Genomic DNA, 20,455 nt, shown 5'->3' with positions numbered 1-20,455 from the left:
GGCCTCTATTGCTCTGGTGTTCAGGGCCTGTTCTTGTGCGGCCATGAGTAGTGCTCCTGTGTTGTCTTACAGTCCAGCCTTTTCCAGCCACTGGTATCCCATGAAATTCAGATTAGGCACAACAGCAGCTCCAAATACCTAGAAAGTATCAGCATGTCAGCAGTGACGTGAATAATAGAAAACCGCTGGCAATTACTTTTCTTTCAGGTTGTAATAACACCTTTCCAGTCAGTACTTTCTGATTATAATTTTAAAACATAATTCCCTGTCTTATTTTCACCTTTAAAAAACAAACCCAGAAAATGACTAATTTTTCTTTTTACACAAAAAACCCCCAGATTGACACTAAATTTCCTAATATTGAATGAAATTGTGGCTAGGTTTTTATTTTTTTATTTTTCAGTGTTTCCAGTTGGTGATTTCACTCTGTGGCTGTTACTCAAAAAAAAAAGCATAAAAAAACATTGCTGGCCAAGTTGCTCCTTAAACACCAACTTCTCACTGTGCCGTTTATGACTGGAGTAAATAATCACGAAGACAGTTGGTTACTTGTTCAACTGATCTCCACATTAGTCCATAAGATATTGATTCAATGCTGATCTGTCCTCCTACAGTACTTTGCTCCTCCAAACTGGACAGAGAGATTGGACCAGGAGCATGTTGGCCATTTTTTATCCTGATGCAAGACTGCCAGATGTCTCCTGAGTGATTTTTTGCTCAAACCTCTGAGAAATATGTTGCTTATTTCCTCCAGCCCAAAGATGAGCAACTCTGAAAAACAAATTCTTGATGAATATACTGGAACTGGAGAAGATTGAGATGGATTCACTGAGGTGCTCGGAGATGTGCTGTTGGTCTCGTTGTCTATCTGTCACAGTAAAACGGTACGTATTTGTCGTCCCCATTCCAATTTAATTTTCATGCATGTGTTCATTTTAATTGTAAATTGAATAAAATATTACATATGACTTCACAAAATGTGTTTTATTTTGAAATGTGGGAAGGGAATCCTGGACACATGACATTTAATGACTGAAACATGAAATGGAGTGATGTTTGAGGGGAAAAAAAATTAGAACTCGGTGTGCCTCGAGTCTTTTTGCTCTTTGAAGTTCTCTAGGGGGGTCTGAGTCAGGACAACAAATTTGTCTTTTTTCAAACCCTGAAAAACATTCTGGTTGTTTGCATCAATTGCTAGGTAGTCCTCTTTTTCTCCATACTTTGGCCAGTGGACAAGGCCCTGTCCATTAGGAGACCTACAAACATGCACATTTTATTTTATTGAGTAGTTTTTGATTAACTCATTATTTTTAACAAGTGATGGTAATTCCTACCCTGTACGAGCAAAGTTGCCCCAGTAGCTCATCATGATTTTGTTCATCCGCTCATCTTCTTCACTGCATGCACCTAAAATAAAAATTACTTGAAATCCTTTTTGTACTGAAAAATGACAGGAAAAGTTGCACCATTGAAATACCTTACTGCTTAATTTGACGTGAGAAACTGCAAAACAAAGCCCAAATACAGAAAATATTTCATCTAGATGGTCACTCCGAACAAAGCTTGGTCTTTTATCTTTTAGAAAACTGGTGGAATGCTGAAACTCATACAGGTACACAGGGGCACCAGCATCTATGGGGAAGAATAAAAAATGTTTTAAGAGTTATTATATTACTTTTGCGCTGTGACAATTGTGTTTCATTTGTGACCTACCTCTGTGAGCATTAGCAGTCTTAATGGCAGGAATAACAAACAGCACATCTCCGAGCATCTCAGTGAATCCATCTCTATTTTTCACACGATCTTCTCCAGTTCCAGTATATTTATCAAGAATCTGTTTTCGGAGCTGCTCGTCTTTGGGCTGGAGGAAATAAGCAGCATATCTATCAGAGATTTCTATCAGAGGTTTTAGCAAAAAATCACTCAGGAGACATCTGGCAGTCTTACATCAGGATAGAACATGGACAACATGCCCGAGACATGCTCCTGGTCCATCCCCTCTGTCCAGTTTGGAGGAGCAAAGTACTGTAGGAAGACAGATCAGCATTGAATCAATATCTTATGGACTAATGTGGAGATCAGTCAAATATTTGATGCTAACCTGAGGAAGTAACCAACCGCCTTCATGATTATTGACCCCAGTCATAAAAGGCACATCGAGAAGTTGGTGCTGAAGGAACAACTCTTCTACGTTGTTTTTAGGAAATATCCATCAGTTATTAATGGATACCTCAGTTCTTTTTCCTTAAGTGAAGCAAGTTTATAAAACAACAGAGTCAAGAGTAAAGAGTCATTGCAATATTTTCCTTTCAGAAGCTCACCTTAGCTAAAGCTAAAGTGGTTTCCATGTCCATGTTCTTGATGCATTCAACCGTCTTTTCTGTGCTTTCAGTGGTGCAGCCAGATACATTTGCGACTAACTATGGATGGATGGATAAGTAGATAGCTTTAGAAATCAATAAATACCATTATACGAATTGAGATTATATTAATAATAACACTTATTATTGTGGATTAGGAAATTTATTCACCTGTAATGCAGGCTGAGGATCACCTTGAACGAGTAGTTGCATTGCAGCAGTGCCACTCTCAGCAATAGCGCGGTGGAAAAGGCCCTCAGAGAGCGGTGAGAGCAGCTGTAAAACAACAACAAATTAATAAATATATTGAAAGCAGCACATTGTCCAGAGACAACACAAACTTCTGAGCACTGATCCTTACCAGGAGCGATACGCTTATTCCACCAGCAGACTCGCCAAATATGGTAACTAAATCTGGGTCTCCTCCAAAGTTGTGAATATGCTCCTGGACCCATTTCAGAGCCTGAATCTGATCCAAAAAACCATTGTTTCCTGGCATGTGCTCATCCCCAGTGCTAGAGAGAACATGCAAACAAGGTGTAATCTGCCTGGCTACAGGAAAATGATATGAACTATAACCACAGCACCAGATTACAATATTCAGCCCAGCACTGCTTTCATCTCTTACCTGAGAAATCCCAGGAGTCCCAGACGGTACTGGATTACAACCACAACAACATCTTGGTAAGCAGCCAAGGCAGAGCCGCTATATGTTGAAGCTGAGCCCCAAACAAATCCTCCACCATGGATCCAGACCATAACCTGTTGAAACAATAACAAAGATTAGTGAAATCAGTAACAAAATGATTCTAAACTGACCACAGATTCTTACTGGGAGTTTGGCATTATCTGGTCTGTTTGCAGGAGTGTAAACATTGAGGTAAAGGCAGTCTTCTGAAATATCGGGAAGGTCTACTGTGAAACCAAATGCCTTGACAACATCCATCGCAAACTCTAAATCCTGAATACACCTAAAAGTCAGACAAGTTTATGTCCTTAATGGGGATATCAATGATTCCATATGTTGTGTGAATCCAACAGCAGTGTCTTACATCAGTGGTTGCTTGGTGGCGTCTCTCACTCCTTCCCAACCCTCCACAGGCTGAGGTGCAGCCAGTCTCAGAGCAGGGCCGACAGGTGGCTTTGCAAACGGCACACCCAGGTATGCATGGACCCCAGTGTCTTTCCCCTTTACACTCTCATACTTACCTCTCAGGCTGCCCAGCTTTGTGCGGATTTCAGGTGCTGTGGGTGGACAAAAGTAGTTGATTTACTTTTAGGGCACCCCTGAGGGGAAAAGCCACATTGAATCATTTACTGTAAAAAAAAAAGTTAATATAAGGTGCTTGTTATTCCCAGATTTATTTTTTGAGACTTGATGTTTTAATTTATTTTGTTAAAATATTTGCACAATGTATTTTATTTTGAGAAAATCAGTATGGCAGAACAATTCGTTCTTTCTCTGCGTGTTTCGGGGCTGGGGGGACGATATTGAGGCGCACTTTCTTCCGATTTCTCCGAAATGTACTGAAGTAGGGGTGCTCACTGTCACACTCTGCTCCAGCCCATGGACTCAGTACTTTTCCACTGCCCTGCTCACGCCACACCCTCTGATCACCACATCCACTCTCAGTCACTGATCACACACCTGCTCTCACTCATCAATCAGCTCACCTACCAGTATATATTCTCCAGCCTCACACTCACTCGGTGCCAGATTGTTCTCTGCAATGCAAGACCTTCCAGCGTTTTCCTGCCTGTCTTCCCGGTATCGACCCTGCCTGTGTACGACCTGCCTGTTCTGCCTGACCCCCGGTAAATTAACTCTGTCTTCTGTTTTGACCACGAGCTCAGCCAGTCTCCCTCTGGATTGTTTGCCTGATTCTGCCTGCCTCCCAGTTACTGAACTTTTACCTGCCTCGACCAAGTCCACTGCCCCGCCCTCGAACTGTTCTTTGTGTGCCAGATTACAGTTAATAAACCTGTTAACTGATCATCAGTTCATTGCCTGTTTTGTACTGCACTTGGGTCCATACCATACCCATCACACTCACTTTTTTTTTAAGCATGCGAGCTACTTATGAAATGACCAAGTCAAAATGATCAACCTATTGCATTTGTTTAGAAATATATTGAGGATTTTTACAATTTATTGCGATGTACAGTACGTTTCATAACTAAATGTTGAACAATATAACATAATGTATTTTTCTTCCATTGTGATAAACGAATGCTGTCCCAAAAACTGTGACTTTAGTTCCTTCCCCTTTCTCTTTCTCAGCTTGCTTTTCGGCAGGAATTCGGTGTCGTATTTTCCATGAATAGTCCAAAAATGCCGTTCCGCATTTCCCTTCTTTGGTATCGCGGTTGTATACTAGCAGATGAGGCAAACCCACTTTGAAAATGTCATCGTAAAAAAGAAAGTCATCCTCCCATTCCATATGAACGTTTTATTCCTCTTACTTGGTCCAGCTCCTCCACTTATTTTTATACCCTTTCCTCAGTTTCAGAGAAAAAACAAAGTAAGTGGAAAATTGGCGGTAACAATCTTATTAGCTTGTTAGCTTTGCTGCACTCAGAGCCATTGTTTGTGCATGCGCAGTGACCCAAATGTCAAAAAATTTCAGATGTCATCTGGCAGGCTGCCCTGTAGATCAATCAAGTGATGGGACGGATGATAGGCTGACGTTTTGTTTTTTATTGCCATGCGAGCTACCAATAGTACCTTGGCGATTGACTGGTAGATTGCGATCGACGTATTGGGCACCCCTGTAATAACTGGAGGGAAACGAAGAGGCATGGTGTCCTCGTTGCTATTTGCCTGCTTTAGCAGGTCGGTAAATGTGTCGGTACAAAAATATTGTTGTATGTGATTTAGTTTGTGAACCCGCATGCAGATGGGGAGGTTGCGGTGGTTCGCCCGAGTTATTTGTTGATGAAACATGCTAGTGCTAGCCAAAAAAATTACGAGCGAGAGTTTGACTGAGTTCAACACTCGACAAGGAGTCGACGTGTTAATGACTGAAAATATGGGGTTCTTGACATTTACCGATGAGTGTTTGTTCAAAATGTAACTTTTCCCAGTACAGAGTCCGTGTCTGGTGCTACATTCTACATTTTATTTTCTGTACAATTGCTGCAGTCACGTGAAGCGTTGAAAATGCGGATTTATGGAACACACTACAAATAGTCATTATTACCTAAGGCAGATATTTTAGAAAATGTGAGTGATCTTGAATAGAGCAATGTAAAGGAATGTTGATTCCAAGTAGAGAAGAGAAATTGTTGAATACTGCAGCAGCTAAATTAGAACAAGAAATAGAGATTGATGTATTCAAGTGTTGTCTGGAAGTAAATCAGACCTCAGAAATGTAGTGGAGGTAAACGAAGACGTATTGTGTCCTCATTCTCTGCTATTCGCCTGCTTTCACAGGTAGCATATTTGTTTCCTTGATCTTGTCTCCACGGGATCGTAACACTTAGTAATAATGACACCAGTGTCTGGTGGTGAAGCATTTTCTATAATGGTCTGCCGTATGAAGGCGAATTCAGTAACCATCCACAACCAATCCAAAATGATTTCACATTTCTCTTTTTACAAATAAATCAGAAATACTTAAGGGCGGTGCCCTGTCGCCCCCCTCCAATGGCCAGCCACCACTGATTCAATGCGTTTATATTTTTGCCATTTGTGTGTCAATATAAATATAATCTGCATTGATCAAGAAAAAAAAAATCAAAGTCTATACTTACCATACTTGTCTGCTGCTACACATAACAGGAAAGCAGAGATAACAAAAGCAAACCGTTGCATCTCACACAAACTGATGGTGTTCCTCTTCGTGGAGTGGGAACTTTGTCTGTCTCTCTCTTACTTTCAACCTCCCAAGCGGGAACTTTGACCAAGAGGCTGGACCCAGATTATGAAACAGGTCTTACCCTCTAGTTCAGGCCTGGCCAACCCGCGGCTCCCGAGCCGCATGCGGCTCTTTGCCTGGTTTCATGCGGCTCTAACGTTCATATCGAAGTTTGGGTTTGTGTTTTTTTTAATGTGCGTGTTCGCTTCGCTTGAGTTCAATACGGTAGGTACTTTCGCCAAAAGCGCATGCGCGTTAGATGAAAATACCGCAAAGTTTCTCAGTAGGGACAAGATCTTTTGAGTAAACAATTAGTGTCAAGTTCGCCTTCAAAATGGCAGGGAAAAATGCACAGCCAAACAAGAAAACCTGCACTCTACAACTGAAAAGGCCACAGATTGTATTCCTCGTTGCCCCTTTTAATGTGGAGCTGCACTGTTTGAAAGCCCCGTTAGTCACAGATGAGGCTGCAGGTGATTATCGATCTTTGTGAGGAGCACCAACTGAAACCTGCTTTAAGGGAAGGGGCCATTGAGTTCTGGAAAAGTGTGCCAATGGAAAAATACCCCAATGTCAAACGGGCTGCGCGCTTAAGATACTGTCATATTTGGGTCAACATACGTCTGCGAGTTGTGTTTTTCTACCCTGAAACACGTGAAATCAAAGCATCGTTCTGGTGGACTGACACCCATGTGAAAGAATTGCTTCGCGTTGGCAGCAACTGAATACAAGCCAGATGTGTTTGAAGAGGATTGTTCAAAGCAAGGAATGCCAGAAGTCCCACTAAGCAACATGCATAGTAAGAGAAAAAAAAGATATTTTTAATTTTTTTGTTTTGTGGACTTAGTTGAATTGAGAGTTTGTGTGTGTGAGACAGTGCAACAATGTTCATGGTTGAAAATCACTGGCCCGTGGTCTGTAGAAGTCAAATCTGTCATTATCATGTTGGTGTGTGGACATTTACAATAAATGGCTAAGCAGAGGTCTGTGTGTGTGAGGAAGGGATGAGGTGATGTTCATGTGTGCCCATGTGTATGATGTGGCTCTTTGCGGTGACACAGTAAAAAATGTGGCTCCTGGGCTCTGACTGGTTGGCCACCCCTGCTCTAGTTGTTGACATTGCTGTACTGAATCTAAGATCGATAACTCATGTGTGTAATGTTATTTTCTTTCAACAGTGGAGGAGGCAGAAAAATGATTACATTTGTTTCATTGATTAAATACTACACATGTATCACTTACTTTATATGTAAGTGTGCATTTGTGTGTATTTCAGGCTCCAGCTGGAGGGGGTGGTGGATCTCAGTCTGTTGGGGACTGGCCTGAGAAGTGGAGGGTTCTTTGTTCAAGCTCAGCCAAACATAGGCGTTCTGTTAGTAGGGGAAGGTGACTAAATACCTTCAGAGCACTGCAGAGGTACCCCTGAGTGCCAATGGAAAAATACCCCAATGTCAAACGGGCTGCGCTTAAGATACTGTCAATATTTGGGTCAACATACGTCTGCGAGTCTGTGTTTTCTACCCTGAAACACGTGAAATCAAAGCATCGATCTGTTGTGACTGACACCCATGTGAAAGAATTGCTTCGCGTGGCAGCAACTGAATACAAGCCAGATTTGAAGAGGATTGTTCAAAGCAAGGAATGCCAGAAGTCCCACTAAGCAACATGCATAGTAAGAGAAAAAAAGATATTTTAATTATATTTTTGTTTGTGGACTTAGTTGAATTGAGAGTTTGTGTGTGTGAGACAGTGCACACAATGTTCATTGTTGAAAATCACTGGCCCGTGGTCTGTAGAAGTCAAATTCTGTCATTATCATGTTGGTGTGTGACATTTACAATAAATCTGGCTAAGCAGAGGTCTGTGTGTGTGTGAGGAAGGGATGAGGTGATGTTCATGTGTGCCCATGTGTATGATGTGGCTCTTTGCGTGACACAGTAAAAAATGTGGGCTCTGGGCTCTGACTGGTTGGCCACCCTGCTCTAGTTGTTGACATTGCTGTACTGATATCTAAGATCGATAACTCATGCTGTGTAATTGTTATTTTCTTTCAACATGTGTAGGAGGCAGAAATAATGATTACATTTGTTTTTCATTGATTAAATTACTACACATGTATCACTTACTTTATATGTAAGTGTGCATTTGTGTATTTCAGGCTCCAGCTGGAGGGTGGTGGCATCTCAGTCTGTTGGGGACTGGCCTGAGAAGTGGAGGGTTCTTTGTTCAAGCCTCAGGCAAAACATAGGCGTTCTGTTAGTAGAGGAAGGTGACTAAATACCTTCAGAGCACTGCAGAGGTACCCCTGAGTAAGGTAACAAACTTAAAACTGCTTATATGAGGCGATTGACTGGCGATTCATCCAGGGGTGGACCCTTCCTTCACCCATTGTGTACCCTCCCCATGGCTCCAAAACAGATAAAGTGGTTAAGACGAGAGAGAGGTTTCAGCTGGTTGGAGGTGAAGACTTTCAGCCGACTCACACAATCCAAACATGGAGGACTTTGAGAACATGATGTGTAACAATGAATTATTGACTTCCTGATATGTCTTTAAAAAATAAAAATCAGAAATTTTATTTTTTCCAGTTAGATCTGTTTATTGTAATTTTAAAACATAATGTCCTGTCTTATTTTACAGGAAAGTGCCCATTCTTTTCAAAACAACCATATTTTGTCCACTGGAAATGCATTAGACTTTCGGGTCATTTTGTGGTGAAGCACTCTCTGTAAAAAGGGAAACTCAAAAAAATGACAAATCTTTCCCTTTATAGATATGAAATTGTGGCTTGAATTTAATTTTTTAGTTTCCAGTGTAATACAGGTACTACCTGGTGGCAATTTCACTCTGGGGGTGTATAAAAAAAGCATCACCGGATAAGTTGCTGGTTCAGCACCAACTTCTCATTGTGCCCTTATGACTGGGGTCAATAATCACAAAAGCAGTTGGTTACTCTCGCAGGTAAACATCAAAGATTTGACTGATCTCCACATTAGTCCATAAGATATTGACTCAGTGGTGGATCTGTCCTCCTACAGTACTTTGCTTCTCCAAATTGGACAGAGGGAATGGACCAGGAGCATGTCTTGGGCATGTTGTCCATGTTCTATCCTGATGTAAGACTGCCAGATGTCTCTTATGTGAATTTTAGGAACTTGCTCAAACCTCTGAGAGGCATGTTTCTTATTTCCTTCAGCCCAAAGATGAGCAACTCCGAAAACAGATTCTTGTTGAATATACTGGAACTGGAGAAGATTGTGTGGAAAAATAGAGATGGATTCACTGAGATACTTGGAGATGTGCTGTTGGTCTCGTTGTCCATCTGTCACAGTAAAACGGTGTGTGTTTGCTGTCCTAATTTTGCATTTACTTTAATTTTCACGCATGTGTTCATTTTAATTGTAAATGGATTAAAATAGTACACACAACTTCACAAAATGTGTTTTATTTTGAAATGTGGGAAGGGCATCATGGCCACATGACATTTCATGACTGAAACATGAAATGGAGTAATGTTTCAAGAAAAAATACATTTAGAACTCAATGTGCGTTGAGTCTTTTTGCTCTTTGACAACGGGTAAAACGGATAGCCACGGGAAGCGGTTGGTGGTGCACTGGGGGCCTTTGGTTTGGGCTACGCTTCCTGCAAATCCTCGCCCAGCCGCCCTGGCTAGCAAGCTGCTCGGTCTTTCTGTCCAACTGTTCTATATTTACTTTGATTTTCATGACTTCAAAAAATGTATTTTATTTCGACATTGTGGAAAGGCAACATGGCCAAATGAGTACAGGACTGAAATGTGAAATGGAGTGTCATTTCAGAATATATAAATAAATTTAGAACTCAGTGTGCCCCGTGTCTTTTTGCTCTTTGACATCCTCTGGAAGAATCTGAGTCAGGACAACAAATTTGTCTTTTTTCAAACCCTGAAAAACATTCTGGTTCTTTGCATCAATTGCCAGGTAGTCCTCTTTTTCTCCATACTTTGGCCAGTGGACAAGGCCCTGTCCATTAGGAGACCTACACACATGCATGTTATGAGCAAGTGAGCATGTACGTTTTGATGAACTCATTATTTTTAACAAGTGATTGTAATTCCTACCCCGTACGAGCAAAGTTGCCCCAGTAGCTCATCATGATTTTGTCCAATCGCTCATCTTCTTCACTGCATGTACCTAAAATAAAATTCTTTCAGAAATTCTTTCTGCACTAAAAAATGGTGGGAGAAGTAGTACCATTGATAGAACTTACTGCCTAATTTGACGTGAGAAACTAAAAAGCAATACCCAAATACAGAAAATATTTCATCTAGATGGTCACTCCTAACAAAGCTTGGTCTTTTATCCTTTAGAAAACTGGGGGAATGCTGAAACTCATACAGGTACACAGGGGCACCAGCATCTATGGAGAAAAATAAAATGCATTTTTAGAGTTATTATATCACTTTTGCACTGTGACAGTTGTGTTTCATTTGTGACCTACCTCTGTGAGCATTAGCAGTCTTAATGGCAGGAATGACAAACAGCACATCTCCGAGCAGCTCAGTGAATCCATCTCTATTTTTCACACGATCTTCTCCAGATCCAGTATATTTATCAAGAATCTGTTTTCGGAGTTGCTCATCTTTGGGCTGGAGGAAATAAGCAACATATCTTGCAAAGGTTTGACCAAGATAATAAAATCACTCAGGAGGCATCTGGCAGTCTTACATCAGGATAGAACATGGACAACATGCCCAATACATGCTCCTGGTCCATCCCCTCTGTCCAGTTTGGAGGAGCAAAGTACTGTAGGAGGACAGATCCAGCACTGAATCAATATCTTACGGACTAATGTGGAAATCATTCAAATCTTTGATGTTTACCTGAGCAAGTAAAAAACTGCCTTCATGATTATTGACCCCGGTCATAAAAGGCACTGTGAGAAGTTGGTGCTGAAGGAGCAACTCACTTGGTGATTTTTGGAGGAAATGTCCTCCAGTTATTAAAGAAAACTGCAATGGGTTTTCCTGGAGTGAATGAAGTGCGTGAGACAACAAAAATGGTTAAAAAAATACAAATAAAAAATTTATAAAATGTAAAAGTTTTTCCTGAAAAAAGGTCACCTTAGCTATGGTCACAATGGTTTCCATGTCCAAGCTCTTGATGCAATCAGCTGTCTTTTCTGTGCTTTCAGCGCTGCAGCCAGATACATTTGCGACCAACTATGGATGGATAAACAGAGAGATAGATTAATAAATTTATGACTATATACCTTATTATGAATGTACATTAAGCAATTTATTCACCTGAAATGATGGAAGGGGATCTTGACCAAGTGCATATGTTGGAGCAGTGCCACTCTCAGCAATAGCACGGTGGAAAAGGCCCTCGGCGAGCGGTGAGAGCAGCTGTACAACAAAGGAAACAACAACAAATTAATAAATATATTGAAAGCAGCATATTGTCCAGAGACAACACAAACTTCTGAGCACTGATCCTTACCAGGAGAGATACGCTTATTCCACCAGCAGACTCGCCAAATATTGTAACTAAATCTGGGTCTCCTCCAAAGTTGTGAATATGCTCCTGGACCCATTTCAGAGCCTGGATCTGGTCCAAAAAAACCAATGTTTCCAGGCATGTGCTCATCCCCAGTGCTAGAGAGAACATGCAAACAAGGCGTTATCTTCCTGGCAACAGTTTCCTGGCAGCAGGAAAATGATATGACCGATAACCACAGCACCAGATTACAATATTCATACCAGCACTGCTTCCATCATTTACCTGAGAAATCCCAGGAGTCCTAGACGGTACTGGATTACAACCACAACAACATCTTGGTAAGCAGCCAAGGCAGAGCCACTGAACATGGAAGCTGAACCTAAAGCAAACCCTCCACCGTGTATCCAGACCATAACCTGTTGAAACAACAGAGCTCACGATAAATCAAAACTGTAACTAAATGATTCTAAACTGGCCAGAAATTCTTACTGGGAGTTTGGCATTCTCTGGTCTGTTTGCAGGAGTGTAAATGTTGAGGTAAAGGCAGTCTTCTGAAATATCCGTAATGTCTGCTTCTACTTCGGATGCCTTGAGCATAGCAACCATATATTCAACTTCCTGAACACACCTGAAAGACAGACATGCTTATGACCTTGGTAGGGATATCGATGATTCCATATGTTGTGTGAATCCAACAGCAGTGTCTTACATCAGTGGTTGCTTGGTGGCGTCTCTCACTCCTTCCCAACCCTCCCCAGGCTGAGGTGCAGCCAGTCTCAGAGCAGGACCGACAGGTGGCTTTGCAAACGGCACACCCAGGTATGCATGGACCCCAGTGTCTTTCCCCTTTACACTCTCATACTTACCTCTCAGGCTGCCCAGCTTTGTGTGGATTTCAGGTACTGTGGATAGAGGTATTTAGGAATTTCCTTCTTTTATGCTCTCTTTTTAAAAGTAAATCAACTGCTTGGTAATAATAAGATTAGTGTCTTGTGGCCAAACATTTTCTAGAATGTTCTGTGCTATATGAAGTAAATTTCAATCAGCATCTCAAAACAATCCATGATTTTACATTTCTATATATTTTCACAAAAAATAAATAATAATGTGGGGTTGTGCCCTATCGCGCACTATTGGCCATCCACCACCATGTGTTTATATTTTTGCCATGTGTGAATATAAATATAATCTAAAATGTTCAAGATAAATATTCAAGATTTTAAACGTACCATATTTGTCTGCTGCAACACATAACAGGAAAGCAGAGATAACAAAAGCAAAACTTTTCATCTCACAGAAACTCCTGGTGTTCCTCTTCATGTTGAGAAAACTTCAGGAGTGGGAACCTCGTCTCTCTTCCTTTAAACTTCTCCAGCGGGAACTTTCACCGAGAAAAGGCTGAACCTAGATTATGCAACAGGCTGCTCATTCTAGGTGTTGACATCATTGTGCTTAAAACTAGGGTAGATAACTCATGCTGCGCAATCGTTACTTTGCTTTCAGGAGATATAGAAGGAGGCAGAAATTATTATTCAACTTTTTTACTACGTAAACATTTATCGCATGCAGTACATGAGTGCGTGTATGTATGAATTTCGGTTTCAGCCGATTGGCTTTGAGGTCTTTCAGGCGACCCACACGACCCAAGCGTGCAGCGCTTCGAGGACATGATGAGTCCACGTTCACTGGATTTAACATTCCGAAACAAACGCATTTCACATTTTAAGTTCTATTTGAGTTATTTACATTGGTTGCCGTCCGAAAGCCATTAGACACCACGGTAACCAATGTAAATAACTCAAATAGAACATAAAACGCATTTGACATTTTATGTTATATTTGAGTTATTTACATTGGTTACCGTTACCAATGTAAATAACTCAAATAGGACTTAAAACGCATTTGACATTTTATGTTATATTTGAGTTATTTACATTGGTTACCGTTACCAATGTAAATAACTCAAATAGGACTTAAAACGCATTTGACATTTTATGTTATATTTGAGTTATTTACATTGGTTACCGTTACTAATGTAAATAACTTAAATAGAACTTAAAACGCATTTCACATTTTAAGCTATATTTGAGTTATTTACATTGGTTACCGTGGTGTTTAATGGTTTTCGGACGGCAAAGGAGTTTTCTTCGTTATTCTGAAATTCAGATTAGGCACAACAGCAGCTCCAAATACCTAGAAAGTATCAGCATGTCAGCAGTAACGTGAATGATATAAAACCGCTGGTAATTACTTTTCTTTCAAGCTGTGATAACACCTTTCAAAGAAAATGGCTGCTAAAACAACGACTTAATCACTTTTTAAAAAAATCAAAAATCTGCAGGATAATCATTTTTTCCTAGTTAGAAGTCAGCAATTTCTGATTATAATTTTAAAACACAATGCGCTGTCTTATTTTCTCAAAAACAAATCCAGAAAGAAACAAATTTTTCTTATTTTTATATAGAAAAAAACCCAGATTGACACTAAATTTCTTTATGATGAATGAGCTTGTGGCTAGGATTTTATTTTTTATTTTCCAGTGTAATGGGGGTTACACATTGTGATAATTTCACTCTGTGTGTTACTCAGAAAATAAATAAATAAATTGCCGGCCAAATTGCTCCGTCTGCACCAACTTCTCACTGTGCCTTTTATGACCGGGGTCAATAATCATGAAGGAATTTGTTCACTTGCTCGACTGATCTCCACATTAGTCCATAAGATATTGACTCAGTGCTGGATCTGTCCTACAGTACTATGCAACTCCAAATTGGACAGAGGGAATGGACCAGGAGCATGTCTATCCTGATGTAAGACTGCCAGATGTCTCCTGAGTGATTTTATTATCTTGGTCAAACCTTTGCACGATATGTTGCTTATTTCCTTCAGCCCAAAGATGAGCAACTCTGAAAACAGATTCTTGTTGAATATACTGGAACTGGAGAAGATTGTGTGGAAAAATAGAGATGGATTCACTGAGATACTTGGAGATGTGCTGTTGGTCTCGTTGTCCATCTGTCACAGTAAAATGGTGTATGTTTGCTGTCCTAATTTTGCATTTACTTTAATTTTCACGCATGTGTTCATTTTAATTGTAAATGGATTAAAATATTACATATGACTTCACAAAATGTGTTTTATTTTGAAATGTGGGAAGGGCATCCTGGACACATTACATTTAATGACTGAAACATGAAATGGAGTGATGTTTGAGGGAAAAAAAATTAGAACTCGGTGTGCCTCAAGTCTTTTTGCTCTTTGACATCCTCTGGAAGAATCTGAGTCAGGACAACAAATTTGTCTTTTTTCAAACCCTGAAAAACATTCTGGTTCTTTGCATCAATTGCCAGGTAGTCCTCTTTTTCTCCATACTTTGGCCAGTGGACAAGGCCCTGTCCATTAGGAGACCTACACACATGCACATTATGAGCAAGTTAGCATGTAGTTTTTGATTAACTCATTATTTTTAACAAGTGATTGTAATTCCTACCCTGTACGAGCAAAGTTGCCCCAGTAGCTCATCATGATTTTGTCCAATCGCTCATCTTCTTCACTGCATGTACCTAAAATAAAATTCTTTCAGAAATTCTTTCTGCACTAAAAAATGGTGGGAGAAGTAGTACCATTGATAGAACTTACTGCCTAATTTGACGTGAGAAACTAAAAAGCAATACCCAAATACAGAAAATATTTCATCTGCATGGTCACTCCTAACAAAGCTTGGTCTTTTATCTTTTAGAAAACTGGGGGAATGCTGAAACTCATACAGGTACACAGGGGCACCAGCATCTATGGGGAAAAATAAAATGCGTTTTTAGAGTTATTATATCACTTTTGCACTGTGACAGTTGTGTTTCATTTGTGACCTACCTCTGTGAGCATTAGCAGTCTTAATGGCAGGAATAACAAACAGCACATCTCCGAGCAGCTCAGTGAATCCATCTCTATTTTTCACACGATCTTCTCCAGATCCAGTATATTTATCAAGAATCTGTTTTCGGAGTTGCTCATCTTTGGGCTGGAGGAAATAAGCAGCATATCTTGCAAAGGTTTGACCAAGATAATAAAATCACTCAGGAGACATCTGGCAGTCTTACATCAGGATAGAACATGGACAACATGCCCAAGACATGCTCCTGGTCCATCCCCTCTGTCCAGTTTGGAGGAGCAAAGAACTGTGGGAGGACAAATCCAGCACTGAATCAATATCTTACGGACTAATGTGGAGATCATTCAAATCTTTGACTCTTACCTGAGAAAGTAAAAAACTGCCTTCATGATTATTGACCCCGGTCATAAAAGGCACTGTGAGAAGTTGGTGCTGAAGGAACAACTCGCTTGGTGATTTTTGGAGGAAATTTCCACCAGTTATTAAAGAAAACTGCATTGGGTTTTCCTGGAGTGAATGAAGTGCGTGAGACAACAAAAATGGTTAAAAAAAATACAAATCAAAAATTTATAAAATGTAAAAGTTTTTCCTGCAAAAGGTCACCTTAGCTATGGTCACAATGGTTTCCATGTCCAAGCTCTTGATGCAATCAGCTGTCTTTTCTGTGCTTTCAGCGCTGCAGCCAGATACATTTGCGACCAACTATGGATGGATAAACGGAGAGATGGATTAATAGATTTATGACTATATACCTAATTATGAATGTACATTAAGCAATTTATTCACCTGAAATGATGGAAGGGGATCTTGACCAAGTGCATATGTTGGAGCAGTGCCACTCTCAGCAATAGCACGGTGGAAAAGGCCCTCGGCGAGCGGTGAGAGCAGCTGTACAACAAAGGAAACAACAACAAATTAATAAATATATTGAAAGCAGCATATTGTCCAGAGACAACACAAACTTCTGAGCACTGATCCTTACCAGGAGAGATACGCTGACTCCGCCAGCGGACTCGCCAAATATGGTAACTAAATCTGGGTCTCCTCCAAAGTTGTGAATATGCTCCTGGACCCATTTCAGAGCCTGGATCTGGTCCAAAAAACCAATGTTTCCAGGCATGTGCTCATCCCCAGTGCTAGAGAGAACATGCTAACAAGGCGTTATCTTCCTGGCAACAGTTTCCTGGCAGCAGGAAAATGATATGACCAATAACCACAGCACCAGATTACAATATTCATACCAGCACTGCTTCCATCTTTTACCTGAGAAAGCCCAGGAGTCCTAGACGGTACTGGATTACAACCACAACAACATCTTGGTAAGCAGCCAAGGCAGAGCCACTGAACATGGAAGCTGAACCTAAAGCAAACCCTCCACCGTGTATCCAGACCATAACCTGTTGAAACAACAGAGCTCACGATAAATCAAAACTGTAACTAAATGATTCTAAACTGGCCAGAAATTCTTACTGGGAGTTTGGCATTCTCTGGTCTGTTTGCAGGAGTGTAAATGTTGAGGTAAAGGCAGTCTTCTGAAATATCCGTAATGTCTGCTTCTACTTCGGATGCCTTGAGCATAGCAACCATATATTCAACTTCCTGAACACACCTGAAAGACAGACATGCTTATGACCTTGGTAGGGATATCGATGATTCCATATGTTGTGTGAATCCAACAGCAGTGTCTTACATCAGTGGCTGCTTGGTGGCGTCTCTCACTCCTTCCCAACCCTCCACAGGCTGAGGTGCAGCCAGTCTCAGAGCAGGGCCGACAGGTGGCTTTGCAAACGGCACACCCAGGTATGCATGGACCCCAGTGTCTTTCCCCTTTACACTCTCATACTTACCTCTCAGGCTGCCCAGCTTTGTGTGGATTTCAGGTGCTGTGGATAGAGGCATTTAGGAATTTCTTTTTTTCTTTCTTTTTTAAAAGTATATTTAATAATGAGACCATTGTCTGGTGGTGAAACTTTTTTTTTTACTATGGGCTCTTCCGTATGAATTGTATTTTAATAACCATCACAAAAATATTTCTGATGATTTTATAATTCTATTTTTAAAATAAAAACCAAAAACACTCCCCTTATTGACCAGCTGCCACTGAAGGAGATGCAGGAAATAACTAAAATCTGTTTGTTTAGATGCACCGAGGAAGAAACAAAGAATCAATCTGACTCCTCTATCCATTATTCAAGTTCATAGTATGCATATAGTTTGTCTTATGCATACAGTTTGCGTGTGCGCGCAATAGACATAAAGGTCCAACTCTCTGAATCAATATCTTATGGATTAATGTGGAGATCAGTCGCGCAAGTAACCAAATTCATTTATGATTATTTATCCCAGTCATAAAAGATACAGTGAGTAGTTGGTGAGGACGTAGCAACTTTGTTGTTGTGGTTTATTTGTGAACATAAAGAGGACTCTCAAGATTTTTAAATTCAAGATTTTCTTAACTTACCACTGTTTGCTGCAACATATAACACGAAAGCAGAGATGATGAAAGCAAAGCTTCTCGTCGCACAGAAAGTCATGGTGTTCCTTCACGGGGAGTGAAAACTGCAGGAGTGGATAGTTCGCGTCTGTTCCTTTAAAGTTCTCCAGAAGGAACTTTGACCGAGAAAAGGCTGAACCCAGGATGTAAAAGAGAACCTAGTATGTGTAGGAGGGGGCAACAATGATTTATGGTTTATTTCGTGACGTGACATATATGTTTGCGTGTGTGTAGCTATATAGCAAACACAACCGCATCTGTCGGTAGTGGTTATTTTATTATACCATTATCGAGCGCGCGCCGCCAGCAGGCACGAGCTCATCGGTACACGGTAATATAAGCCAATCTTCGAGGGTACATTCATGGCGCGCACACAGGGAGACAAAGTGCGATTTCAAAAATTTTTTAAACATGGTTATTTCTTCTTTTCACTCCACGAACTTTGTTTGTCAGGCCCCATCAACGCTAGCCGCCTCGTTAGCCCGAAAGACCAATATCATTTGCACTGTTCCAGCAAGCTAACCACTGGATGTAGCTTGCATTGAGCTTTGTTTCATGTTTTAGGACAGCTGTTTGTGTAAAAGCGGTGGCGTGAAAGAATAAAGACGATGCACATTTACATAAACAATATCTCGCTGAAAGTTAAGGGTTTTAGTTTTTTTTAAAAAAGTTTTATTATACACCGCCAAGAGACTCCCCGCCCAATAGCTACTGAAGCTAAGGAACAGCTATGAGCTGTTAACCGACAATCATAACAACACTACAACATTATCTTATTTTGAGGAGTCGTCAAATACAAAAGCAATGATCATTTTGGGGCCTAAATGTAAGCACTTGCCATAGTATATCACTGCTATGGTCACCACATCCAATAAATGCTGATATTCGCTGTTTTTATCCCTCATAAGCTTTATGAAATTAAACATGTGAAACTACTTAGTTTTGACACTTAAGTTAAAAATAAGGTCTACAAATGGATGGTATTCTGATTAAAAAATGGTAGCAACCATCTCCATTATATTTTGTGAAAGTAATAATAGTAATTATTACAATAGGCTTGTAGTTGTTAGTCAATATATTAAAAATACCAACTTTATTTCCCTATTTGTTTTTCTCAGCACATGCTTATCACATCACATGCGTCAGTCACTCAGCAACTGAAATAAATTAAAGTTGCATGCTATTGAAGCAACATGCAAAGCAGTTAGATGCAGCATGGTGACATCTGCAAAGATTCCTGCCCAAGTCCGGGTCTCCGCAGGGAGCAACCCAGACTTGGAACAAAGTACGATGGTAAAGTACAACACTCCTCTATCAGTACATTCAGAGTTAATGTGATGACTGACATATGCTCTAATTTACTATCCAGTGAAACTATTGTTATATAACACTTTGCTAAGGTCTCTTATAATTCAATATACTATACTATAATTCAGTTTCCCCACGGGGATGAATAAAGTCCATCTTAATCTTAATCTTAATCTTATGTTTAGGGGTTTATCACACTAATGTAATAGTCAGCAGTGAAAATACATAAGCATGAAGAAATGCTCCTGGAGAACCTGCTGAGAGTTACACATAGTCACAACAAACCTTGATAAGGTAGGACCTTAAAGAGCACAATGATTAAGTCATTTATACTCTTGTCACTGAATTTGCATGTCTATTTGAATGGACTGATGACAAATTGGCCTTTCTTTTTAGTAGAATACAATCCTATTTAAGTTGCCCCAACAGGAGGAACAAGAAAATGGCATATGCAGTGACTCTGTTAAGGTTGGCAATCCTTAAATGGTTAAAATGACACACACACTCAAAGCAGACAGTACTGTGTTATTTAACTCTGACCCCTACACACAGAAAAACACACCTTCTGCAAACTAATGATCTCATCATAGCTGGTCAGTTATGTGCTGGTGTGACTGATCTTATTTGTCAATGTAACCTTTAGTCTAGAATAGATTAATGTGTGGTAAAAGCAGTAAAAGTGGTACCTTTCACCGGGACTTAATTCTGTGATTATATAGGCAAATATAAATAGCCTTTCCTTTGACACACAAATTTTGCTGCCCATTTGGAAGGCATCAGAGGCGGTAGGTTATGGACTATGTGCGATCATATATTTTATACAGCCCCTCAAACGTCTGTCCTGCGGACATTTGTCCTCCAAAAGGACGGTCACCAAGAAATTTTACAATGGACATTTTTTTCTATAGCAAAAACGTTGTTCCGCTTAAGTTTAAACTTAATGACTTGACCTACATAGTTTCCTTTTAGCTTTTTATTCACATATGTGTTTCTTGTAGGTAAACAATGCCTGGTTTTAATTTGTTAGACACAAGTATTGACTTGCTTGAGCCTAAGTTGAATGAAT

The 20,455-nt window shown here is 40.2% G+C and overlaps 1 protein-coding gene, 1 long non-coding RNA gene and 2 pseudogenes across 2 annotated transcripts; 1 reads left to right on the top strand and 3 right to left on the bottom strand.

The window, feature by feature from the left end:
• Positions 1-965: 965 nt before the first annotated feature.
• Positions 966-6,347, bottom strand: LOC130536970 (carboxylesterase 5A-like; annotated as a pseudogene).
• Positions 6,348-7,650: 1,303 nt separating this feature from the next.
• On the top strand, positions 7,651-9,542 carry LOC130536972 (uncharacterized). The gene is made up of 3 exons (XR_008953515.1): positions 7,651-7,889; positions 8,376-9,178; positions 9,256-9,542. It is a non-coding gene; the product is annotated as an uncharacterized LOC130536972 (long non-coding RNA).
• Positions 9,543-9,646: 104 nt separating this feature from the next.
• On the bottom strand, positions 9,647-13,512 carry LOC130536966 (carboxylesterase 5A-like; annotated as a pseudogene).
• A 1,304-nt stretch (positions 13,513-14,816) lies between these two features.
• LOC130536969 (carboxylesterase 5A-like) lies at positions 14,817-18,458 on the bottom strand. The gene is made up of 13 exons (XM_057053338.1): positions 18,049-18,458; positions 17,278-17,470; positions 17,058-17,196; positions 16,851-16,984; positions 16,570-16,723; positions 16,374-16,475; positions 16,191-16,289; positions 15,951-16,094; positions 15,796-15,873; positions 15,569-15,716; positions 15,338-15,487; positions 15,189-15,261; positions 14,817-15,106 (listed from the first exon to the last, which is right to left on the bottom strand). The coding sequence occupies exons 1-13, from the start codon at positions 18,119-18,121 to the stop codon at positions 14,923-14,925; spliced, it is 1,671 nt and encodes a 556-aa protein (XP_056909318.1). The 5' UTR covers positions 18,122-18,458; the 3' UTR covers positions 14,817-14,922.
• Positions 18,459-20,455: the final 1,997 nt, after the last annotated feature.

This window comes from Takifugu flavidus, chromosome 13 (assembly GCF_003711565.1).
Source record: "Takifugu flavidus isolate HTHZ2018 chromosome 13, ASM371156v2, whole genome shotgun sequence".
In the NCBI taxonomy this organism is placed as follows: Eukaryota; Metazoa; Chordata; class Actinopteri; order Tetraodontiformes; family Tetraodontidae; genus Takifugu; species Takifugu flavidus.
This window is presented reverse-complemented; position numbering and strand designations above follow the sequence as displayed.

Bases quoted from the DNA above. Each gene is read 5' to 3' on its own strand.
- LOC130536969 (XM_057053338.1), bottom strand. From the start codon at position 18,121: ATGACTTTCTGTGCGACGAGAAGCTTTGCTTTCATCATCTCTGCTTTC. The intron at 15,488-15,568 runs GTAGGTCACAAA...TTTTCCCCATAG, and splicing joins GACTGCTAATGCTCACAGAG to ATGCTGGTGCCCCTGTGTAC. The intron at 15,262-15,337 runs GTAAGTTCTATC...ATTTTATTTTAG, and splicing joins TTCTCACGTCAAATTAGGCA to GTACATGCAGTGAAGAAGAT.